Below are 24,916 nucleotides of genomic sequence, written 5' to 3' on the forward strand. Positions count from 1 at the left end.
GCCAGTTTGCTCATCCAGTGAGGGTTTAATTGGTGCTCACAGTAGGGATGGTTACTCCAGCTTTGGGAAGGACTGGCCAATGCTGACGATGTGGGAAGTGGATGATGGCCTGTGCTGGTGGGCCCGGTGCAGTTGGGGGAGCAGTCTTGCTTCCATCTGGCAGAATGAAAAGTACTCCCTGTGACGAACTGGGACTGTTCTTACTGTGGTCTGTGAATGCTGACAGGGGAGTGTGGCTAGGATAGTTTGCATTGGGGGATGGGAGTCTGCCCGAAGGCGAATACCTGAGCGTGTAACATGAGAATCCAGGAAGGGGTTGGAGGCCAGGTGACACCTTGGCCCGGGAAACTGAACAAAGGCTGTGGGAGGGGTCGCTGAAGGCAGAGTGCTGGAAGCGGGCTGGAGAGATGGCTGGGAGGCAGAGATGGCTCTGACCCCCCAAAGGGGGGTGGGCTGGGATGCCCTGGGACCCCAAGCTGGACCTAACTGAGGGGGGCCCTGTTGTCTGTGCCTGCAAGACTGTGCCTGTCTTGGACTGTATTCCTGTCATCCAAATAAACCTGCTTTACTGGCTGGCTGAAAGTCATGGTGAATCGCAGGAAGCCGGGGGTGCAGGGCCCTGAGTTCCCCAATACTCCGTGACACTCCCTTGTTCTGGATCATGGGTGAGGTGAAGGTCATGGAGCGAAGCCCAGTCCAAAAGCTCAACTCCACTTTGCTCTGATTCTGTAGCCCCAGATCTCTGGTTGGGGGAGCTTAGGAAGAACGTTTTGGGTAGGCCATGGCTTTGCACACATTCACCGCTCTGAAATGCCAGACCCCGTGTGCCAGAGATGTGAGTTCGGTGGAGCAGTCCCGCCTCAGTCAGGTCTGCTCTGACGTACATGGCCACGGCCAGTTTGCTCTCCGTAGAGCAGCTCACAAGGTGGTGACTTTTACTGCGAGGCGGCTGGCAGAAAGGGAACTGGTGTGTCTCCTGAAGGCAGGTTCTGTCTGCGATGCGCTTGGTGCTGGGGACTGGACAAGGCAAAGCTTAGCAAACAGCGAAGGATTTTCAGGGATGGGCCCCTCTGTGTGAGGCCAAGGCCAGGCCTGACATCCGTGGGGCTCAGTCAGGTCTGGAGCTGCCCGGGGCTCACCCCGATCCGGTCTCTTCACTGTGGTGCTGTAGTGCCTCCTGCTGCGAGGATTCCTGCCCCCCAACCTGCAGTGCCCCCTGCTGGTGGTGCTGAGGCGGCCCCTGAGTGTCTCTCCTCTGTTTTTGCAGAGCCGTGACCGACAGCATTAACCAGCTGATCACAATGTGCACCCAGCAGGCTCCGGGCCAGAAGGAGTGTGACAATGCCTTGCGGGAGCTGGAGGTGAGGAGCCGCCTGAGACTGGGGGTGGCGGGGGGCCACTCAAGGCAGGGGATGTGCTGGGAAAGCTGAGGGTGGCAGGGGGCCGCCCGAGGCACGGGACGCGCTGGGAGAGCGGGGGTGGGGGGTCGCCTGAAGCGGGGGGAGAGCTGAGGGGGGGGGGGCCGCCCAAGGCAAGGGGAGAGCTGGGGGGGGGGGGGGCCGCCCGAGCCGGGGGACGCGCTGGGAGAGCGGGGGTGGCGGGGACGCCCGAGGCGGGGAGGACGCGCTGGGGGTGGCGGGGGGATGCCTGAGGCGGGGGGACGCGCTGGGAGAGCTGGGAGTGGCGCGGAGCATGGGATCCCTGAGTCCTTCCTGCTGGAAGAGCTGGGGTTGGCGCGGAGCATGGGATCCCTGAGTCCTTCCTGCTGGAAGAGGTTGTACTAGTGATCACATTGGGGGGGCCTGGCTGGGGCTCTGAACAGTCAGGAATGGAGGACGAGGTGGGACGTTCAGCTTCACTGTTCTGTCCCCCCGCTGCTCGCTCTGACATGTCTCCCCCTGCAGACGGTGCGGGAGCTGCTGGAGAACCCCACCCAGGCTGTCAACGACATGTCCTACTTCAACTGCCTGGACAGCGTCATGGAGAACTCCAAGGTGAGGTTGGGGACATGGAGGCACAGGGGGCACATGGTGCGTGGGTGGAGCTGGATCGGGGTGTGGGGGGTGGACAGGTGATTCGGGGGGAGCTGGGGCTTGGAGGGGGACAGTGGGTATTTGGGAAGGCCCTTTGTGTTGGTCGCTCCCAGCAGGTTTCCTGCTCCCTTCTGCTTGCCAGGTGCAGTGACTTGCTCTGACCCTATGTCCAGGCATCTGCCATTTCGCCTGTGCTGGCTCTGCCTGTCCCTGGCAGCCCAGGGAATGCTCCAGGGGCTCGGGTTCTTGTGCAGAGACCAACCCCTCCAGGATTCTGGCCCTTTGTGGCCTGGGCCAGCCGCAGTGCAGGGCTGGCTTTTCTCCTGTTCTCCTCGTGCCAGTCTCTGTCGGTGTCTGGGGTCTCTCCTGCCCTGTGCTCCTGGGTGCCCGGACCCCTTCCACCCTGCTGAACACAGGGTCTGAGCTGCTGGTCCCATGGCCTGGCTGAGCTCCGGGGCAGGGATGCATTTTCCTCTAGGTGGACTGCACGTCTCTATCCAGGGTATCTTGTCCCTGCTGTTCCCCGAAGTGCCCACAGTGTGCCTGGTATCCTGCAGTGCAGGGAGGGATAAGACCTCTGCACAGAAGTTTGTGCTGAAGGCCTCTCTCTCCTCCTGGGCCCGTCACAGCCCCGCATCAGCAGGCTGGTTCCCATCTTGGCACAAGGGGAGACGGTCTGGCCTCCCAGAGCAGCGGAGAGGTTTGTGGGAGGAGCAGCCAGGCTGCTGGCTCACAGGCACAAGAGTGGGTGAGTGGGGCTAGATGAGCCGTGAAGGGCCTGGAAGCCTGAATTTGATGCCCTTGAGATGGGGAGCAGAGGGGGGCGGTAGCCAGAACAGGGCCATGGTATGAGCAATGTGAGTGGAGAGAGGCTGCAGGAATCAAGGTGGGTGGTGCTGAGAGGCTGGACAATGTGGATGCAGCTAAATCTTTGACACAGCAGGGGGCAGCGTGTCTGTCTGTCTCTCCGTCCACCCCGCCAAGCCATCTCAGGCTCACTCGCGGGGGCACTGTGGGGTTTCTGTCTCTGGACACCTCTCTCTCCTGCAGGTCCTGGGCGAAGCCATGGCTGGAATTTCCCAGCATGCCAAGAACAGCAAACTGCCCGAGTTCGGGGAGTCGGTCAGCACAGCCTCCAAGGCACTCTGTGGGTTCACAGAGGCAGCTGCTCAGGTGAGAGAGCCCGGCCTTCGGCCTCAGCCCCTCACAACTGCCCTGGGGCCGGCTGCCAGAGACCCTGTCCCTGCACTGCCGCTGCGTACCCCGAGCCCTTCCCTACTCTGCCACCGGCGTCCCCAAACCTGTCCCCTCCGTGCCACTCCCGAGCCCCTCCCTGCACTGCCTCGCCCCCCCAGAGCCCCTCCCCCTGCTGCCTCGCCCCCCCACCCCTCCCTTCTGTGCCATCCCCCAGAGCCCCTCCCCTTGCTGCCTCACCCCTCCCCTCTGGACCATTGCCCGGAGCCCCTCCCCTGCTGCATGACCCCCACCGGGCGGTCCCCAAGAGCCCCTCCCTGCGCTGCCTCAGCCCCCACTCCTAGGCCTGTCTGGCCCTGGTGCTGTTCCCAACTTCTCCCCTCTCTCTGGTGCTCCCAGGCTGCCTATCTGGTGGCTGTTTCGGACCCTAACAGCCAGGCCGGACAGCAGGGCCTAGTGGACCCCACCCAGTTTGCCAGAGCCAACCAAGCGATCCAGATGGCCTGCCAGAACCTGGTGGACCCGGCCTGCACGCAGTCCCAGGTGGGTGAGGGTGCTGGGAAGGAGCAGGCTGTCTGGGCACCAGGCTCCCTCCTGCGCTCACAGGCAGGGAAGGTGGGAGCAGCTGGAAGGGATGAGTGCTGGGCATGGCGTGGCACCAGCCCTGGGGGGTTGCAGCTGGGAGGCTGGGGCCAGAGCCAAGCTGGCTAATGACGCAGCTCCAGGCGCTTCCTGCTAAAGGTGCTGCCCGTGGGTCCCTGCTGGCTGAGCCAGGCCCTGTCTGTCGCTGGGGGGTTGGATGGGGCTGTGGCCATGGGCTCTCCAGGCACCTCCTGGCCCCACTTGGTGTGGGGCTGGTCCAGGAGCTGGTGCTGGGTGACCCCTCTGGTTCTGCTCTATGGGGGTGGGGGAGCAGGGTGCAGGGAGTCCCTGCTCTGGGGGAGGAGCAGGGCGCAGGGGGATGGGCAGGGGTGAGGCGGGGAATACAGGGAGGCCCGTCTCCCCCAGTGGCAGGAGGGGTCGGAGCTGGGATCTAGGGATGGACAGGACGGCGGGGGGGAGAGCAGGTGGGGGGTGCAGGGGGTCGGAACTGGGATCTAGGGCTGGACAGGATGGCTTGTGACCCCTGCCCCAGTCTGTTGGGGGAGAGCAGGAGCGGGGTGTGGGGGGTCGGAGCTGGGATCTAGGGCTGGACAGGATGGTGGGGGGAGAGCAGGCGGGGGTGCAGGGGGTCGGAGCTGGGATATAGGGCTGGACAACCGCGGGGGGGGGAGAGCAGGTGGTGGTGAGGCAGGGGGTCGGAACTGGGATCTAGGGCTGGACAGGATGGCAGGTGACACCTGCCCCGCTCTGTGAGCGGGAGAGCAGGAGGGGGGTGCAGGGGGTCAGAGCTAGGATCTAGGGCTGGACAGGACGGCAGGTGACCCCTGCCCCGCTCTGTGGGGGGGAGAGCAGGAGGGGGGTGCAGGGGGTCAGAGCTGGGATCTAGGCCTGGACAGGACGGCGGGGGGAGAGCAGGCGGGGGTGCAGGGGGTCGGAACTGGGATCTAGGGCTGGACAGGACGGCCTGTGACCCCTGCCCCTCTCTGCAGGTGCTGTCGGCCGCCACCATCGTAGCCAAGCACACCTCGGCCCTGTGCAACACCTGCCGCCTGGCCTCCTCCCGCACCACGAACCCCGTCGCCAAGCGCCAGTTCGTCCAGTCCGCCAAGGAGGTGGCCAACAGCACAGCCAACCTGGTCAAGACCATCAAGGTACCTCTCTGCCCCCACGCAACGTGCCGGCCTGGGAGAGAAGCATCACCCTTTGGGCTGGCTGCTCAGGGGGTCCCCAGCGACCGCACTGGGGAGGGGGCAGCTGGGGGTGCAGCAGGGCTGGCGACTGGGCCCATTGCAGTAACCAGCTGGTCTCTTCCGCTGCCTCAGGCGCTGGACGGAGCCTTTAACGAGGACAACCGGGAGCGATGCCGGGCAGCCACCGCCCCCCTCATTGAGGCCGTGGATAACCTGACGGCCTTCGCCTCCAACCCGGAGTTCGCCACCATCCCAGCCCAGATCAGCCCTGAGGTGAGAGCTGCCACGGGGCGGGCATGGAGCGTGCCCTGCACAGGGCACCGGGGGAGTGTCCAGGACTGCTCCTTCCTAGCTCAGACTGCGGAGGAGGGAAGCATGGCCCAGGCGAGAGCCCTGGGGGGTGGGATTGGGGTGGCTTCCTGGATCAGGTATGTGGGCGGGGGGATGCGGCAGGTCTCAGAGAACTGGAGGGGATATGGGGAGAGGGTGATGAAGTCAGATATGGGGGAATCGGAGGGGGAGGGAGGTTGCTGAAGACAGGGGGCCTTGGTCGCAGGGAGTAGGCAGTGCCTCTGGGTCACAGAGGCCATCGTCTCTCCCTGGCAGGGGCGCAGAGCCATGGAGCCCATCGTCACCTCTGCCAAGACCATGCTGGAGAGCTCGGCAGGCCTCATCCAGACGGCCCGCTCTCTGGCTGTCAACCCCAAGGACCCGCCCAAGTGGTCGGTGCTGGCTGGTCACTCCCGCACCGTCTCCGATTCCATCAAGAAGCTGATCACCAACATGCGGTGAGTGCAGGCCATGGCTGGGGTCTCCTCTCAGCTGCCCAGCGCTGTCGGTCGTCCCCCCAGACTGCTGCCCGGAGCTGCTCAGATCTCATTTACAGGCAAAGCCTCGAGCCTGTCTTGGAAACATGCCACAGGTGGGAGGAGGTCCACAGGGACGTCTGCCTGGGTCTGCAGGCAGCTGGGCTCCAGAACGGGCAGCAGCCACGTTCATCTCACTGGGCATTACTGCTGGAGCCCAGCCCAGGACTGAATGTCCTCACAAGCCATTTCCCTGCTGGGCGTCTCCGTGGCAGCCGGTTGTGCAGGGCTGGGCACAAGGCCTTCCAGGCGCTGAGGCAGGGATCTGTGTGGGAGGGGGCAGGGAGATGGCAGGGTGTGATTGGCAATGTCACAGCAGCCACTGGGCAAGGGTGGAGGATGGCGGCGTGCTGACCCAGAGATGGGGAGACCAGTCAGAGTGAAGTGCAGTGGTGCATGCTGGGATGGAGCTGGAGGAGAACCATGAACACCTCCAGTCCCATGCTCCTGTTCCTGCTCCCGCGCAGCAAGGCCAAGGCCATTTGTCTTGGTTCAGGACGGGCAGCTGCCCAGAGGCAGGCCTGGGGCTGGGCTCCCTGCGGCTCTGGGAGGAGGCAGTGAAGGGGTGAACAGCCTGGGGCACTAGCCTGGCCTTCCCCTGGGCCGTGGGTTGCCTGGGGGCCCTGGTGCCTGCACACTGCCCAGGGGGAAGCCGAGGCTGCGTCCCGGCCCGGGCGTTGCTGACAGTGGGCTGTCACACAGGGATAAGGCTCCTGGGCAGCGGGAGTGCGACGAGGCCATCGAGGTGCTGAACAAGTGCATGCGGGATGTGGACCAGGCCTCCCTGGCTGCCATCAGCCAGCAGCTGGCCCCCCGAGAGGGCATCTCCCAGGAGGTGAGTCTGGGGGGCAGCATGGGCCCTTTGCCTGGGGGCTCTGCGCTCCCCCAGCACAGGCTGCTCCCAGCCCCTCTCAGCCAGGGGGCCTCTGTCCCAGCTCTTAGGGGAAAAGCCAGAGACAAGTGGCTGCCATGCTTGGGGCTGGGGGCGGCACTCTAGAGAGAGCTCCCTGCGCAGCCTCACCCCCCAAATTCAGGGGCTCCCTTCCCAGCAGGAGCCTGACGCCTGGGGAAACTGACCAAAGCGCTGTTAAAATCAGCACGGAGTCTGGAAGCTGCCTTACCCCTATGGGTCTCTGCTCCCCCAGCACTCCTGGAACCCTGCCCTGCGCCTGCACCCGCAGATCCCGGGATCTTCCTGGCTGAGCCCCTCTTTGCTCCATGAGAGATGCTGGGGTTTGGCATCACACACCAGTTCCCCGCAGCCCCTGCCTGACTCCCCGCCCTGCATGACTGGTGCTAGGCACCCTGCAGAGTGGATCCCATGGGGACCTGCCCTTCTCTTGGGTCCCTGTCCAAGTGACTGTGGGGACCAACTGCCCCCTCCTGTGTGGGGCACGTGGTCACGCTCTCGTGCGCCCCAGTGATGACGTGAAGCGAGGTTCCATTGTGTAGGGCAGGCAGTGGCCAGCACCAGCCTGGCTGCCCTGACATGCTAAAGGATGGGGTTTAGACAGGCCCCTAGTGGGGGATCTAACTTCTCAGCCCCCAAACCAGTTCTGCTGGGATAGTCCGGTGACCAAATCGCTGCCACCTGCTTCTCCTAGGGCAGGCCTGTGGCCTGGGCTTTCATCCCCCTTCCCCTTCTAGGTCCTCTGGCCAGGCCCTGTGACTCCAGCCCCCGGAATCTGGGCCATGGGGCAGCCTTATTTCTCAGTGTCTCCCCCCCACAGGCTTTGCACAACCAGATGATCACTGCTGTTCAGGAGATCAGCAATCTGATAGAGCCTGTGGCCAGCGCCGCCAGGGCGGAGGCCTCGCAGCTGGGACACAAGGTAACGGACTGGGGCCGGGGTGCTGTGGGGCAGGACATACTGTGTCTGCCGGACATGGGGGATGGGGCCTGTGTTGGGGTGCCTGGCGAGGAGGACTAGCCTCAGGCCGCCCTGGGACTAATGCTGCTTGTCCCCAGGTGTCCCAGATGGCTCAGTACTTCGAGCCGCTCATTCTGGCCGCTGTCGGTGCTGCCTCCAAGACACTCAACCACCAGCAGCAGATGAACCTTCTGGATCAGACCAAGACGCTGTCCGAGTCTGCCCTGCAGATGCTGTACACGGCCAAGGAGGCCGGCGGGAACCCCAAGGTGCGTGCGGGGAGCACTCCGTGCAGAGCAGAAAGGGGGCTGCCCAAAGCAGGGTGTTGGGCAGCATGTCTGAGTGTAGAGGGGGTGCAGCCCACCTCCAGTTGTGTGCATGTGTGTGAGGACGGTGTGCACACCTGCAGCAGGGTCCCGTACAGCATGTGTGCCTGTGTAGCAGAGGTGCCATCCCTGTGCGCACCCCCTCACAGGACAGTGCACCACTGCAGCAGCTGTGCCTCGGTTTCCCCAGTGGACACTTCAGCACCGTAGCTTTGCCCTGGCCCGGGTGCAGGGAGCCAGCCCGCTCTGGCAGAGTCCATCATAAACACAAACCAAAGAAATCCCCAGCTTTCAGCCGCATCCTTTCAGGCAGGCCCAGCTGCAGCCCGCCAGTGGGTTCCTGGCAGCAAAGCAAACGAACCGGCGGGGTCAGCCCTACCTCTTGCAGACCGGCCCTTCACCCAGCTGCTGGCCCAGCCAGACCGCTCTGCTCTTCTTCCCGGTCACTGCCCAGCCGTTAGAGCCAGCTCCCCCCTTTTACTGCCCCCTCCATGCCTGACCGCTCATGCGGGGGCGAGGGACAGGGTCGGTGGAGCGCACCACGGCTTGTTAATCCTTCCTGGCCCATGCGAGGTTCACACCCTGCACTGGTGTGTGATTTCAGGGACGTGTGCCAGGTGAGAACCTGTGCGGGGGTGGTGTGCGCTTGTGCAGGGCGGCCCACAGCAGGGCATTGTAGGTGTGTCCCCAGCGACGAGTGTGTGTAACACGATGGTGGGGCGTGTGCACGTGAGGTGACCAAGGCGGGTTCCGTGAGCACAGGCCCAAGTGCTCCCGGTCGCCGGCTCTCATCCGCCGCCATGTCCTGCCGGTGGCTGCCTGGGCCTGACGCAGGCCTGTGCTTGCAGCAAGCCGCACACACGCAGGAGGCACTGGAGGAGGCTGTGCAGATGATGAAGGAAGCTGTGGAGGACCTGACCACCACTCTCAATGAGGCTGCCAGCGCTGCCGGGGTCGTCGGGGGCATGGTGGACTCCATCACCCAGGCCATAAACCAGGCAAGGGGGAGCATTGCATGCACAGCGAGGGGCCACGGGGAGGGGAGGGAGGGGTTGGCCTGGGCAGGGGCGGGTGCAGGGGCGGGTGCTGTTTCCTGATGGCTGCCATCTTGTGCCCTGGAATCCAGGGACTTCAGCCCACAGGCTCAGGGATGAAGTGCTGGGTATATTTGGGGTCCCTGCCTCCTCCATCCCATGGATCGAGGTGGGCTCATCCCAGGCACCGCTCCTTCCCGAGCAGAGCCATGAGAGCAGTTAAAGGACTGGAAAACGTACCTTAGTGTACATCTACGCAGCCCGCGGCAGAAGTGTCCCAGCTGGGTCAACAGATGTGGGCTAGTGGGGCTCGCCCTTGCACCCGACAAATCGCTGTGTAGGCAGCACTTCGAAGCTGGGGCAGGAGCTTGGGCTTTGAGTCCTAGGGTGGCAGGTGGGCCCAAGCCACAGCTTCAGAGTGCTGTCCACGCAGCTCTGCCTAGAGCAGCAGTTCTCAAATTGATTGGATTGTGCCCCCTTCTTTCTGTCTGTAGTAATTTCCACCCGCTCCTGCCACACAAGTACATACCCGGCTGCCCTGTTCTGAAGGCAGCGGAGAGCGCCCAGCTCTGAAGGCAGCGTCACTGCCAGCAGCAGCGCAGACGTATGGGTGGCATGCTATGGTATTGCCACCCTTCTCCACTGCTCAGAGTTGGGTGCCTGGCCAGCAGCTGCCGCTCTCCAGCCACCCAGCTCTGAAGGCAGCATGGCTTCTCCTGCCCCCCCCAGAATACATTCTGCACCCCCTGGTTTGAGAAGCTCTGGTCTAGAGCACTACCACGAGCCCTGCCAACCCAAATCTGTCGCCCAGGCAGGGAGGCTGCTCCCGCGGGCTATGCACACATACCCGTAGTGAAAGGCTCCAGGACTCAATCTGTTTACTGAACAAAGAGAAGGTGAAGGGGTGACTGGATCCCTACATGGGGAACAGAAATTTGCTAATGGCCTCTTCAGTCTAGCCAGGAAAAGTCTAACACGATCCAGTGTCTGGAAGTTGAAGCAAGACAAATTCAGACTGGAAATGAGGGCTACATTTTTAACGGGGAGAGTAATTAATCATTGCAACAACTTACCCAGGGGAGTGGTGGATTCTCCATCACCGACAACCGTTAACTCAAGATCAGATGGTTTTCTAGGTGATGGGCTCTGGGAATTGTTTCGGGGCAGGCCTCTGGCCTGTGCCCTGCTGGACGTCTGACTGAATGATCACAATGGTCCCATCTGGCCTTGGAACCTACGAACCTCAGACTCGGCTGTGACCCTGGCGCTGAGCGTGGTTGGGAATGAGGAGGGGCAGGGAGGGCCACGCGCGCCGCTGTCCGGAGCAGGCTGCCCACAGTACCCAGTGGCACAGTCCGGGAAGGAGGAGCCTTTGGGGAAATGTGGTGGCAGGCCCAGGCTGGGGCACTGTGGGGGGCTCATGGAGGTTGGGAGCAGGCTGACTCCCGTTAATGGCTCTCTCTCTCTGGCAGCTGGATGAGGGACCCATGGGGGAGCCGGAGGGGACCTTTGTGGATTACCAGACCACCATGGTCAAGACAGCCAAGGCCATTGCAGTGACGGTACAGGAGATGGTGAGTGTTGGGGGCAGACAGTGACTTCTGCGCCTCCCCATTACATCCCCTCTGTGTCTGGGGAGGATGGTGGTGGCTGCGTGCAGCCTTGCCGCCCGAGACCCTGCAAGGCCTTCTCCAGGGGCGCGAGGGCAGCGCTGGCCTGGCTCGCTGCTTCTGCAGGGCTGGCAGGGCTAGTGGTTCCTGGGTGTGATGGGCCCTTCTCACTCCCCCTCTGCCTACAGGTCACCAAATCCACCACCAACCCGGACGAGCTGGGCACGCTGGCCAACCAGCTCACCAGCGACTACGGGCAGCTGGCTCACCAAGCCAAGCCTGCTGCCATCACCGCCGAGAACGACGAGGTGAGGGGCACTGGGGGGCAGCGCCGGGGCCTCCCACTGGGGCAGGGGCAGCACTGAGATCTCTCACTGGGGGTTGGAGAGGGGGTAATGGGCAGCGCTGGGATCTCCCATTGGAGATGGGGGCAGGGGGAGCGTTGGAATGGGCAGCGCTGGGATCTCCCATTGGAGATGGGGGCAGGGGGAGCGTTGGAATGGGCAGCGCTGGGATCTCCCATTGGGGGTTGGAGAAGGGCGGGGTCCCTGTGGGGGGGGGGGAGGGAGTTGGGATTTCCCATTGGATATCGAGGGTGTGTCAGCTCCCCTGTGGAGGGCGGTGCTGACTCTGCTCTGGGTCACCCCACCCTATGCTGGTTCCTAGATTGGCTCCCACATCAAGAACCGGGTGCAGGAGCTGGGCCACGGCTGCGCTGCGCTGGTGACGAAGGCTGGAGCCCTGCAGTGCAGCCCCAGCGACGCCTACACGAAGAAGGAGCTGATCGAGTGTGCGCGCAAAGTGTCAGAGAAGGTGATTGGGCAGGAGTGAGCGTGGAGCGGCTGGCAGGGAGGAGAGGAAGGGGCCATGGGCAGAAAAACTAGTGGGAGGACGGAGCGTGGAGTTGGACCAGCATGTACCCCCCGGCCCCTTTGTGCCTGCTATATACCCGCCAGAGCCCTCTGCCTGGCGTATGCCCCCACCCCATGCCCGCTGTACCCGCCAGAGCCCTCTGCCTGGCGTATGCCCCCACCCCATGCCCGCTGTACCCGCCAGAGCCCTCTGCCTGGCGTATGCCCCACCCCATGCCCGCTGTACCCGCCAGACCCCTCTGCCTGGCGTATGCCCCCACCCCATGCCCGCTGTACCCGACAGAGCCCTCTGCCTGTCATATGCCCCACCCCATGCCCGCTGTACCCGCCAGAGCCCTCTGCCTGGCGTATGCCCTCAGCCCATGCCCGCTGTACCCGCCAGAGCCCTCTGCCTGGCGTATGCCCCCACCCCATGCCTGCTATACCTGCCAGAGCCCTCTGCCTGGCGTATGCCCCCACCCCATGCCTGCTGTACCCACCTGGCATGTGCCCCCAGCTCCTCTGCGTTGCTTTCTGGACTCCCTCATGTTCTCGGTCCATGGGAGTCCCTTTCTGGTCCCTGTGTGTGCCAGCTGCTTGCTGCCCTTCCAGACCAGCACTGGGTCTAGTTTGCGTGGCAGAGCATGGATGCCCAGCGGCTTCAGCTGCTGCCAAGTGGTGGGAGGGCGCAGCAGTGGTTATATCTGCCGGGGTGGTGCCTGCTGGAGCAGTAACAGGGATGGGCTGTGACAGGGACAGCACTGAGCGGGGTTCCTGCACTCACCATCGGTCTCAGGGTCATCCCAGCCTCCTCCCCACAGGTGTCCCACGTGTTGGCAGCCCTGCAGGCCGGGAACCGCGGGACCCAGGCCTGCATCACTGCAGCCAGCGCCGTCTCTGGGATCATCGCCGACCTCGACACCACCATCATGTTCGCCACTGCGGGGACACTGAACCGGGAGAATGCCGAGACCTTCGCCGACCACCGGTACCAGGGCGGATGGGGAGCCTGCTGGGCGATCCAAACACAGCCGCCAGGGGCTGGCTATAGAATCCACCTTTCACATGTCCCTTGGGCATGGCTCTGCCCAGAGGGCAGGGCTGGGTGCCCGCCATGCTGTCTGACTCCACCCCCACGGAAGGGGGGATGCAAGTGGCAGGCCGGGCACAACTCTCGGGCCCCTCCCCACGCACACATTGTCTTTGACTCTCTCACACACTCTGACACACACACTCACACACAGCGGGTGCGGGCTGCGTGGTTGTGTTCTCTCCCCCACCCGCACTCCCCTACCAGCTGTAACACATGCACACACAGGGCAGGCCGTGCTTTCTGTGACCCCCTTTTCCCCCCAGAAAGGCTGGGGCAGGCCATGGGGGGCAGTCTCTGGCCCCACCTCTCTGTGTCGCACACACCCATAGTGATCAATGGCTCCATGTCTAGTTGGCAGCCGGTATCAATTGGAGTGCCCCAAGGGTCGGTCCTGGGGCCGGTTTTGTTCAATATCTTCATTAATGATCTGGAGGATGGCGTGGACTGCACCCTCAGCAAGTTTGCAGATGACACTAAACTGGGAGGAGTGGTAGATACGCTGGAGGGTAGGGATAAGATACAGAGAGACCTAGACAAGTTAGAGGATTTGGCCAAAAGAAATCTGATGAGGTTCAACAAGGACAAGTGCAGAGTCCTGCACTTAGGACGGAAGAATCCCATGCACTGCTACAGACTAGGGACCGAGTGGCTAGGTAGCAGTTCTGCAGAAAAGGACCATGGGGTTACAGTGGACAAGAAGTTGGATACGAGTCAACAGTGTGCCCTTGTTGCCAAGAAGGCTAACGGCATTTTGGGCTGTATAAGTAGGGGCATTGCCAGCAGATCGAGGGACGTGATCATTCCCCTCTATTCGACATTGGTGAGGCCTCATCTGGAGTAGTGTGTCCAGTTTTGGGCCCCACACTACAAGAAGGATGTGGAAAAATTGGAAAGAGTCCAGCGGAGGGCAACAAAAATGATTAGGGGGCTGGAGCGCATGATTTATGAGGAGAGGCTGAGGGAACTGGGATTGTTTAGTCTGCAGAAGAGAAGAATGAGGGGGGATTTGATAGCTGCTTTCAACTACCTGAAAAGGGGTTCCAAAGAGGATGGAGCTGGACTGTTCTCGGTGGTACTTGATGACAGAACAAGGAGTAATGGTCTCAAGTTGCAGTGGGGGAGGTCTAGGTTGGATATTAGGAAAAACTTTTTCACTATGAGGGTGGTGAAGCACTGGAATGGGTTACCTAGGGAGGTGGTGGATTCTCCTTCCTTAGAGGTTTTTAAGGCCCGGCTTGACAAAGCCCTGGCTGGGATGATTTAGTTGGGAATTGGTCCCCCTTTGAGCAGGGGGTTGGACTAGATACCCCCTGAGGTCCCTTCCACCCCTGATAGTCTGTGATTCACCCGCAGAGGACGGGTACAGGCTGTTGCTCTCTGACCCCGGGGTCTCCCACAGGGAGGGCATCCTGAAGACCGCCAAGGCGCTGGTGGAGGACACCAAAGTGTTGGTGCAGAACGCCACTGCCAGCCAGGAGAAGCTGGCCCAGGCTGCCCAGTCTTCCGTGGCCACCATCACCCGCCTCGCAGAAGTGGTGAAGCTGGGCGCTGCCAGCCTGGGCTCCGAGGACCCTGAGACTCAGGTCAGATGGGGCTGGGATCTGGGACCACACGGCGTTTGGGCTGGGGTGGGGCCTGGCCTTGGTGCCCCAGCACACTCAGCTTGCTCCCTTCTCAACCTGCCCCCTCCCTGTCCGTCACTGCGGGGCACCAGCCAAGCCGCTGACCTGGCCCTACTCCTTCACAGGTGGTTCTGATCAATGCAGTCAAGGATGTGGCCAAGGCACTTGGGGACCTGATTAGTGCCACCAAGGCGGCGGCCGGCAAAGCCGGGGACGACCCCTCCGTCTACCAGCTGAAGAACTCGGCCAAGGTCAGTGTGTGGGCAGATGGGGGGGAAAAGCGGAGCTGGGTGCATAGCAGGAGGGGAGGGAACAGGGTGCACAAGGGAAGGAAAGCAGGTGGTAGTGCTGGGGAGGAGGACGTCACTGGGGGAAACGGTGTGGGGGAGGGTGCTGGGGGCAGAGCGGAGGGATATGGGGTATGGGCTGGGGCGGGCAGAGAGAGCTGGGGGCAGAGGGATATGGGCTGCAGAGGGCGTAGGAGCTGGGGGCGGAGCGGAGGGATGTGGGCCTGTGGTGGGCAGAGGAGAGCTGGGGGCGGAGGGATATGGGCTGCGGCGGAGAGCTGGGGGCGGAGGGATGTGGGCTGTGGCTGGCAGAGGGCGGGGGAGAGCTGGGGCAGAGCGGAGGGATATGGGGCATGGGCTGTGGCGGGCAGAGGAGAGCTGGGGGTGGAGGGATATAGGCTGCAGAGGGCGTAGGAGCTGGGGGCGGAGCGGAAGGATGTGGGCTGTGGCGGGCGGAGGAGAGCTGGGGACAGAGGGATATGGGGTGTGGCGGGCGGAGGAGAGCTGGGGGCGGAAGGATATGGGCTGTGGCGGGCGGAGGACGGAGGAGAGCTGGGGACAGAGGGATGTGGGCTGTGGCGGGCGGAGGAGAGCTGGGGGCGGAAGGATATGGGCTGTGGCGGGCGGAGGGCGGAGGAGAGCTGGGGACAGAGGGATGTGGGCTGTGGCTGGCAGAGGGCGGAGGAGAGCTGGGGACAGAGGGATGTGGGCTGTGGCTGGCGGAGGAGAGCTGGGGACAGAGGGATATGGGCTGTGGCGGGCGGAGGAGAGCTGGGGACAGAGGGATATGGGCTGTGGCGGGCGGAGGAGAGCTGGGGACAGAGGGATATGGGCTGTGGCGGGCGGAGGAGAGCTGGGGGCGGAAGGATATGGGCTGTGGCGGGCGGAGGAGAGCTGGGGACAGAGGGATATGGGCTGTGGCGGGCGGAGGAGAGCTGGGGGCGGAAGGATATGGGCTGTGGCGGGCGGAGGAGAGCTGGGGACAGAGGGATATGGGCTGTGGCGGGCGGAGGAGAGCTGGGGGCGGAGGGATATGAGGCATGGGCTGTGGCAGGCGGATTGGGGACAGGGCCTGGGGCTGTCAGTTCCCAGCGCTCCCCAGACCGGGTGACTGAGCCTCCCTCTCTGTCTGCCAGGTGATGGTCACCAACGTCACCTCCCTGCTGAAGACGGTGAAGGCCGTGGAGGACGAGGCCACAAAGGGGACCCGTGCGCTGGAGGCCACGATAGAGCACATCCGCCAGGAGCTGGCGGTGAGCATGGGCCAGGCCAGCGCCCCTCTGCTAGGAGCTGCCCCTTCCTCACCAGCTGCCTCTGCACCCAGCCCCCGGCCCAAGGGTGAAGTGAAATGGCACGGAGCCCTTCAGCACGCCGGCAGCACCTGCTCCCCCCTTGCGGGGGTGGCACGCGGCCCCTCTGCCCATCGGCAGCACCTTTCTTCCCCCCTCCCCCTTGCAGGGCACACAGCCCCTCTGTGTGCCAGCAGCACCTGCCCCCCCACCCTCCTGGGGGCACACAGCCCCTCTGTGTGCTGGCAGCGCGCACGTGCGCACACACCACGCGACCCCTCTGCGCGCCAGCAGAGCCTGCCTCCAAGGACCAGCACTGCTCACTCTTTCTGGCTTTCAGGAAGCCGCCTACCTCCAAGGATCAGGAAGTCGCGTGTCAGTCTCGGTCGAGCTGACGCTGCCGGCGATGCACCCTGAAGTCAGGCAGTGACCACGCTGCGGTACCTGCGCAGCCTTAATTTTGTGCCCCCGGTCCCAGCCTGCTCCTGCCCCCCCGCCACCATCCGTCCTGGTCTCATCCCCACCTCTTGTGTCTCAGGTTTTCTGCGCCCAGGTGCCTCCAGCCAAGACCTCGACGCCAGAGGATTTTATCCGCATGACCAAAGGCATCACCATGGCGACAGCCAAGGCCGTGGCCGCTGGCAACTCATGTCGGCAAGAGGATGTAATCGCCACAGCTAACCTGAGCCGCCGCGCTATCGCTGACATGCTGCGCTCCTGCAAGGTACAGCGGGGACACGGGGCACTGGGCTGCCTGGGGCAGGGCAGGAGGGCAATAGGCTGCAGCGGAGGCACCCGGGGGCAGGTGGGCGATAGGCTCCGGGGGAAGGAATGGGGGACAGGGCAGGAGGGCGAGAGGCTGCAGGGGAAGGAATGGAGGGCAGGACAGGAGGGTGATAGGCTGCAGGGGGGGCACCGGAGGGCAGGGCAGGGGGACGATAAGCTGCAGGGCGGGCACCGGAGGGCAGGACAGGAGGGTGATAGGCTGCAGGGGGGGCACCGGAGGGCAGGGCAGGGGGACGATAGGCTGCAGGGCAGGCACCGGAGGGCAGGTGGGCGATAGGCTCCGGGGGAAGGAATGGGGGACAGGGCAGGAGGGCGAGAGGCTCCGGGGGAAGGAATGGAGGGCAGGGCAGGAGGGCGATAGGCTCCGGGGGAAGGAATGGAGGGCAGGGCAGGAGGGCGATAGGCTCCGGGGGAAGGAATGGAGGGCAGGGCAGGAGGGCGATAGGCTCCGGGGGAAGGAATGGAGGGCAGGGCAGGAGGGCGATAGGCTGCAGGGCGGGCACCGGAGGGCAGGGCAGGAGGGCGATAGGCTGCAGGGCGGGCACCGGAGGGCAGGGCAGGAGGGCGATAGGCTGCAGGGCGGGCACCGGAGGGCAGGGCAGGAGGGCGATAGGCTGCAGGGGGCGCACCGGAGGGCAGGGCAGGAGGGCGATAGGCTGCAGGGGGCGCACCGGGGGGCAGGGCAGGAGGGCGATAGGCTGCAGGGGGCGCACCGGGGGGCAGGGCAGGAGGGCGATAGGCTGCAGGGGGGGCACTAGGGGGCAGTGGGTCCTTCAGGCACTGGAAGGTGTGGGTGCCATGGCAGTGGCCTAGGTGATGGGCAGGGCTGTGTGGCCGGTGCTGCCTGTGGAGCAGGGCTCAGCAATGCTCACTCTTTCTGGCTTTCAGGAGGCCGCCTACCACCCTGAGGTGAACGCGGACGTGCGGCTGCGGGCGCTGCGCTACGGGAAGGAGTGTGCCAACGGGTACCTGGAGCTGCTGGAGCACGTGCTGGTGGTGAGTGACCCCACCCCCTCCCAGCTTCCATCTCCTGGCAGCATTCCAGGGGAGCCCAGGCACACGATGCTCCGCTGCCCCGTGGATGCAGGGGTCACTCTGTAGCACCTTCTTCTGGGATCCTTCCCCCCTATCCCCGCCTAGAGACTCCCCACCCCTCCTCCTGTGGAGCTCTCTCCTCGTACACCCAGAACTCTGTCCTCACCCTCCACAGGTTATGCTTTAGTCAAACACAAGTCACTGGGCTCAATGCCGGGGTACCTAGGTGAAATTCTCTGGTCTGTGATATACAGTAGGCCAGGCTAGATGATCTAATGGACCCTTAAACTCTGTGAATCTATGAATCATCCCCATGGAGAGCTCGTGGTAGCAGTGAGGAAAGGCAGACAATTGATAAAGGAAGCTAACAGTATCATGAAAAGCTTATGTCCAGTAGAAATAAAAATATATATTTAAAAAAAAAAATACCAGGAACAAACAGAATCCTAGCAGTGGTCTAGGTCAGTTTTACCATCCTTGTCTCATAACAATCTATCATGATGCAGAAAAGGCAGAAGTATTCAGTGGCTGTTCCTGTTCGGTATTTGGAAAAAAGCAGGATGTTCTAGTCGTACATGAGAGTAACAATGAAATAGTTTCTGTTCCATCAATAGTTAGAGAGGATGTTAAGCAGCAGCTACTATAGTTAAACATTTCTAAATCATCAGGGACAGATAACTTGTGTCCAAGAGTATTAAAGAATTGGCTGAGGAGTTTTCTGAACCATGAATGTTGTTTCTCAAATCTCGGAAGCACCAAAGTGGGTATTCACCCACGAAAGCTTATGCTCCAATACGTCTGTTAGTCTATAAGGTGCCACAGGACTCTCTGTCGCTTTTTAAGGGACTGGAAAACAGACAGTGTTGTGCTGGGATTTAAGAAGAGTAAATAGGATGAGCCAGGTAACCATAGGCTGACATTGATCCTGGGTAAAATCATGAGAAGGCTGATACGGGTTACAGTCAGTAAAGAACTGAAGGACCATAGTATGATTAATACCAATCAACATGGTTTTATGGCAGATAGGTCTGGTCAGACAAACTTGTGTTTTTTGAGGTCACAAGTTTGGATGCTAAAGGTAACTGTAAGTTAACGCACTGAGACTTCTCCAAGGTGCTGGACTTAGGCCCACACAATGTTCGGATTAAAAACCAGCGCTATGCACCATCAGTGTAGCCCACGTGTGATGAAGCTGCGAAACCTCCCACTAGCACAGAAAAAGCGAGCGAGCCTGTGGGCCCAGCTAGGCCTGCCCCACTGTAGCTGCAGCCAACACCAGGCCTGGAGGGGAAGAAAAAGAGAGAACCTGGCAAACTTACAGCCCTCTGCCCGGAGGAACCTGAGGCCATAGCAGGACGCCCAAGGTCCATGGGGAGCGCTACTTGAGTTAAGCCTCTAAAATGGTTTGGACTAGAGAGACCGCAGCAGTAGGGAGTAGCCCAGGGCAGTGGACTCTCTGCCGGGAGCTCCCTGTTTGGGGACGGCTTCACGCGTGGCCCTGGGCTGGGACCCAGTGGAGAGGGAGCACCCGGGTCCTTTAAGGACTGAGACACCTTGGCCAGGGAAGCAAGGGGCTAGAAGGCAGGCGCGTCAACCACTAGGCCGCCCAACCCTCCAAGCACCGTTACACCATCTGAAATTGCTTTAAGAAGTGGTCTACTGACCTATCAGTTCAGGAAACATGAAATGTCATCCAGTGAGGGAGTTTCTAGTGGGTCCTGCCGGGATCTGTTCTTGCCTCAGTGCCATTCAATGCCTGTATCAGTGATCTGGAAGAAAATATAAAATCGGGACTGGTAAAATTGGAGCTGCCCCAAAATAGGGGCTTGGCAAATGCTGCTGGGGACTGGTCGTTTATCCAGAGCAGTCAGGATCAGTTGGTAAGTTGCACTCGTTGGAGGCCCTGAGGATGTTACATGGGCCGCAGCTCTGTGCTGATTGGGCCGCAAGCGCGTCCTTTGCTTTCAGTTCCAACTCCCACTGCTTCAAATCTATCAATGGGGAGTCAGGTTGTGAAGACCTACTACTGGACAGGGGACCAGGTCTTCAGGACACCTGCTGCTGCCTCTGCTACTGCCTTTGTCACTCTCAGACCCTCTTGGAACCCTGCGTGGGTCTGGAACCTGGACTGAGAGGCTGAAGAAGCCTAATCTGTTTAGTTTACTTGAGAGATGACTGGAGCGTTGTCCAGTTACCTGCCTGGGGAGGAGATTGTTGTTAGCCAGGGGTTCCTCAGTCTAATGAAGGCGAACCACCATCCAGTGACTGGAAGCTGAATCTAGACTCATTCAGACTTGAAATAAGGTGCAGTGAGCATAGGGAGCCACTGGAACAAGTGTCTTAGGGCCGTGGTGTATTCTCCATCCCTTAGCTGCCCAGGTTGCACACGCAGCCGCCCCCCCGCCCCACCCAAGGCACACTGCAGCTCAAGCAGGAAGTGTGCTTGATGCAGAAGTCCCTCTGGTGCTCACGGTGCAGAAAGTCAGACTAGATGGTCCGAATGGCTCATCCATGACACAGAACTCTCCCCGACTTCCACCGCACACACAGCTTCCTCCCTTGGCAATCCCAGCCCTTCCCCTCAGGCTCCACATGCATGTTCAGAGCCCCCCGGGACCTTTGACTGGCACTGCCCCTGCAGGCTGTTCACTGCTTTACTCTCTTCTTTTCTATATTCTGTTCTTTCCACCCTTTCAGCCGGTGAGTACAGTGGTGCTTGGAGTGACCCCGTGTGTCTGCCCCAGCATGAGCCTTGGTCACTGCCCACGTGTGTGCGTGTGCCCGAATGGCACTAGGCTCACACCGAGTGCCACAGCTGGGGTGGGTGGGAGTGGGGCGGGCTGTGGGACACAACACATGCTTTAGGTGACCGGGACTAGGGCTGTGTTGCCGGTGCATGTGAGAGCACGTGCCAGGGGTGTGCTCTCTGTGCGCATGCATACTGATGTGCACACATTCTGCGTGACAGGGGTAGGGGTGTGCTCAATGTGTGCGCACTATTTATGTGTGTCCACACATGCTCCCAGTGACATAGGCCTAGGTGTGTGCTGTGTGTGCACGCACTCCCTGTGATGTGGGTCTGGGAGGGTGCTGTGAGTGCATGCGTGTGCATATGCTCCAGGTGCCATGGGCCTGGGGCATGGTCTGTGTGCGCACATGTGTGCGCTGGGTCACCCGGGGGCAGGGACATGCTGTGTGTGTGTGTGTGTGTGTGTGTGTGTGTGTGTGTGTGTGTGTACGCGCACATGCTCCGGTGTCTGCGTGGGGGTCACTGCAGGGCTCTGTGAGCCCTATTCTCCAGGACGTCGCCCCTCAGAGATCCCTCCCTTGGTGACAGCACTTGCTGAGCCACCTGGCCATGTGCATTAACCACGGGTGTGTGGCTGGCCAGCGCCCAGCCCTTCGCAGTGCAGTGTCTGCCCACGGTTTGGCCCAGCAGCTGCAGAGCCAGGCTGGGCATGTGAAGAGCTGGGCCCTGGCTGCAGTGCCGAAGCCTAGCATCTCCTGCAATGTGGCAGCTCGGCACCTGCCTGGCCAGACCTCAGTGCCTCCGGGTATGGGACCGTCAGCCTTCCCTGGCATGCAGACGGACCGGGATGGGGGAGGGAACAAGGTCTCAGCTCCAGGAACCCAGGGCCGGGGAGGTGAAATGACTCCCGGAGGAAGGGATTCTGGATTGGGTAATTCCACCGTGGAGGAAGGGGGCATCACCTTAACCTGCGGAACTCACCGCCACAAGGTGTCACTGAGACCAGCAGCTCAGCAGGGTTCAGGAAACGATCAGCTTTCTGTGGAGAATGAGACCAACTAAAGTCACTGTAGAAAGGGTTAAAACAATGGCCATGATACCTCAGTGCCCAAGCCAGCCCCACCTGCCAGGAGTAGGGGAAACTTGCCTACAGGCCTGTCATTCCAGAATGGCCACTGAGAGGTTCTTGTGGCAGCTGGTCCTGGGCACCGTTAGAGACCAGAGACAGGGATAGATGGGCCCCTGGGCTGCCCGTTCCTGTTCCCAATGGTATTATCCTGCGGGTAGGGAGGGTGGGAGTTGGCACAGTCCTAGGTTTGTGAAAGGTCTGGATGGAGTTACGCCAGATATTGCCAGCCATGTCCCCGGGGGGCTCTCTGGGGACACAGCCTGCCTCTGCTCACAGACCTCTCCCTCCCCAGATTCTGCAGAAGCCAAGTCACGAGCTGAAGCAGCAGCTGGCTGGCTATTCCAAGCGGGTGGCTGGCTCCGTCACCGAGCTCATCCAGGCTGCCGAAGCCATGAAAGGTAAAGTCCAGCTCCGGAGCTGTGGGCAGTCTTTGCTCAGCGGCTAGGATCTCAGCTGGGACTCTGAACCAGGGCTTGGGAGGGAGCTGGGGGTCAGTAAGAGGAGTCGAAAAAGGCCACCTTGGCTAAACGACAGAGTAAAAGAGGCGATTAGAGGCAAAAAGGTGCCCTTTAAAAACTGAGAGTCCAAACCTACCGAGGACAATAGAAAGGAGCATCACTCAGGCAAGTCAGGTGTAGAAGTACAACAGGGCAGGCCAAGAAAGAGTTTGAAGAAAAACTAGCTAAGAGCAGAAAGACTAGCAGCAAAACAAAACAAAAATGTCAATATATGAGAAGCAGGAAGCTGCTAAACCATCAGCGGGGCCACTGGACGAGCGAGGTGCTAAGGAGCACTCACAGAAGACAAGGCCGTTGCGGAAAAGCTGAATGAATTCTCTGTATTGGTCGTCACTGCAGAGGGTGGGAGGGAGATTCCCACACCTGAGCCATTCTTTTTAGGTGACAGATCTGAGGAACTGTCCCAGACTGAGGAGTCGGATGACATCCCCAAGGTACAATCTGGACTATTGAATAGCTGTGTCTCTTCAATTCTCCAGCCTGGGTGCCTTTTACACTGCTTCGCTGTGAGAGCAACCACTGCTGGTGTGTTCACACACAGCCTCCAGCACATAAACCACTCCCAGATCTACTGTGTGAGTGCGATAGCCAGCCACCCGTGAATTACTCTGCAGGGCAACACTAGCAAACTCCCAGTCCCAGACTTTCCCCCAGAAATGTGCAGCTTGTACTGCCCAGCTCTCTGCTTCTGGACAACACGAGCTCATAGAAAGTCTTATTTCATGAATAGAAAATGATGATGTGCACACATCCTGTTATCACAAATGGTGTTTCCCAAACACTTCAATCCAAACACGCTGGTTTAGATAAAACAATAAAATGAGTTTATTAACTACAGAAAGCAACAAAGAGTCCTGTGGCACCTTATAGACTAACAGATGTATTGGAGCATAAGCTTTCGTGGGTGAAGTGGATATTCACCCACAAAAGCTTATGCTTCAATACATCTGTTAGTCTATAAGGTGCCACAGGACTCTTAGTCTGGATCTGTAAAAAGCAACAGACACGGCTCCCCCTCTGATACTTTACAGAAAGATAGATTTTTAGTAATTACAAGGGATGAGGCATAAAAGTCAGGATTGGTTACAAAAAAAAAAAATGGTAAAATGTAATTAACACCTAACTTAACAAGCTAAGTGAATTCAAAGCAAAAAGTCTTTCTCACCACATTTCAGCAGTTTTAGTGGCAGAATCTTTCAGTTAGAATCCCTCCCCCAGTCCAATGGTGCTTCCTTTGTTCTTCAAGTGTTATCAATACAATGACTAGAGGGATCAGGAGAGATGATTTGGGGTGTCTGTTCCCCATTTTTATATCTTTTTCTCTTCTTTGAGAATCATCTCCAGCTGGGGTTCAGGGCACAGAAAGTCTGGGGAGATGGCAACTTATTTGCCAATGTAAATTTCTCGCTCACACTCTTTTTTCCTCAAAAGAATGGCCACTTAACCAGGTGATAATCCATTTGATTTTGTTGACACCTGGCTGAAGCATCAGTTTGCCCTTTGTCTTTGAGGAACTGTTTTGTGCCTGCTTTTCTAAACTTGGAATATGTCTCAGTAATGTTAAACACTAGAACCTTATAACTTTACATACAATGTTGCCGTTCATATTTTACCAGGACAATAATGATCAGCAAATTATGAGTTTTCAAATGATATCTTACAAGGCATACTTTGTACAAAATCCATGATAGCTTTGTAAAAAGGGTAAACATGGGGATACAGACTGTCAATTGATAAATTGATAAATTAAACAGTAAAAGGTCCCCAGGACAGATGGTATCACCCAAGAGTTCTGAAGGAACTCAAATATGAAATTGCAGAACAACTGTGGTATGTAACCTATCACTTCAATCAGCCTCTGTACCAAATGACTGGGAGATAGCTAATGTGACACCAATTTTTAAAAAAGACTCCAGAGTCAATCCCGGCAATTATAGGCCGGTAAGCCTGACTTCAGTACCAGGCAAATTGGCTGAAACTACAGTAAAGAACAGACTTGTCAGGCACATAGATTAACACAATACGTTGGGGAAGAGTCCACTTGACTTTTGTAAAGGGAAGTCATGCCTCACCAATCTATTAGAATTCTTTGAGGGGGGTCAAACAAACATGGACAAAGGGGATCCAGTTGATAGTGTGGTTTGGACTTTCAGAAAGCCTTTGACAAAAGCTCTTAAGCAAAGTAAGCTGTCATGGGGTAAGAGGGAAGGGCCTCTCGTGGATCAGTAACTGGTTAAAAGACAGGAAACAAAGGGTAGGAATAAATGGTCAGTTTTCACAATGGCAAAAGGTTAATTGTGGGTGTGACGGGTTGGATCACAGAAACCCCTTGGGGCTGCCAACAGTGTTCCAAGACTACTTCTGCCCCTGCCTTCTCTGCCAGCTCGGGACTCCAGAGCCCTTCCTGGTTGTGCCAGACACGCTTGTCAGCCACAAACACAGACCCAGAAACTGCAAGCTTAACTGAAAGCAACTTAATAAGTGTTCCTCTCTCCACAAGAACTAGGGGTCATCAAATGAAATTAATAGACAATAGGTTTAAAACAAATATAAGGAAGTATCTCTTCACACAACACACCATCAACCTCTGGAACTCTTTGTCAGGGGATGTTGTGAAGGCCAAAAGTATAAGTGGGTTCAATAAAGAACTGGATAAGTTCATGGAGGACAGGTCCATCAATGGCTATTATCCAGGATGGGCAGGGATGGTGTCCCTACCTCTGTTTGCCAGAAGCTGGGAATGGGCGACAGGGGATGGATCACTGGATGATTCCCTGTTCTGTTCATTCCCTCTGGAGCACCTGGCCTTGGCCACTGTCGGCAGACAGGA

General features: G+C 59.8%; 1 protein-coding gene across 4 annotated transcripts in view; it reads left to right on the plus strand.

The window, feature by feature from the left end:
* TLN1 (talin 1) overlaps positions 1–24,916 on the plus strand; it is a 157,115-nt gene that overhangs the window by 120,895 nt on the left and 11,304 nt on the right. For all 4 annotated transcript variants that reach the window (XM_054031473.1, XM_054031475.1, XM_054031474.1 and 1 more), the window contains 21 exons: positions 1,268–1,361; positions 1,905–1,994; positions 3,084–3,206; positions 3,627–3,770; positions 4,820–4,981; positions 5,153–5,293; positions 5,627–5,808; positions 6,589–6,721; positions 7,617–7,718; positions 7,856–8,026; positions 8,932–9,081; positions 10,590–10,691; positions 10,916–11,035; positions 11,394–11,540; positions 12,400–12,566; positions 14,071–14,254; positions 14,419–14,544; positions 15,717–15,833; positions 16,408–16,593; positions 17,544–17,651; positions 21,861–21,966. In XM_054031473.1, the coding sequence (XP_053887448.1) occupies positions 1,268–1,361; positions 1,905–1,994; positions 3,084–3,206; positions 3,627–3,770; positions 4,820–4,981; positions 5,153–5,293; positions 5,627–5,808; positions 6,589–6,721; positions 7,617–7,718; positions 7,856–8,026; positions 8,932–9,081; positions 10,590–10,691; positions 10,916–11,035; positions 11,394–11,540; positions 12,400–12,566; positions 14,071–14,254; positions 14,419–14,544; positions 15,717–15,833; positions 16,408–16,593; positions 17,544–17,651; positions 21,861–21,966 (2,855 nt within the window). The remainder of the gene's footprint in view (positions 1–1,267; positions 1,362–1,904; positions 1,995–3,083; positions 3,207–3,626; positions 3,771–4,819; positions 4,982–5,152; positions 5,294–5,626; positions 5,809–6,588; positions 6,722–7,616; positions 7,719–7,855; positions 8,027–8,931; positions 9,082–10,589; positions 10,692–10,915; positions 11,036–11,393; positions 11,541–12,399; positions 12,567–14,070; positions 14,255–14,418; positions 14,545–15,716; positions 15,834–16,407; positions 16,594–17,543; positions 17,652–21,860; positions 21,967–24,916) is intronic.

This window comes from Malaclemys terrapin, chromosome 6 (genome assembly GCF_027887155.1).
Source record: "Malaclemys terrapin pileata isolate rMalTer1 chromosome 6, rMalTer1.hap1, whole genome shotgun sequence".
NCBI lineage: Eukaryota > Metazoa > Chordata > Testudines > Emydidae > Malaclemys > Malaclemys terrapin.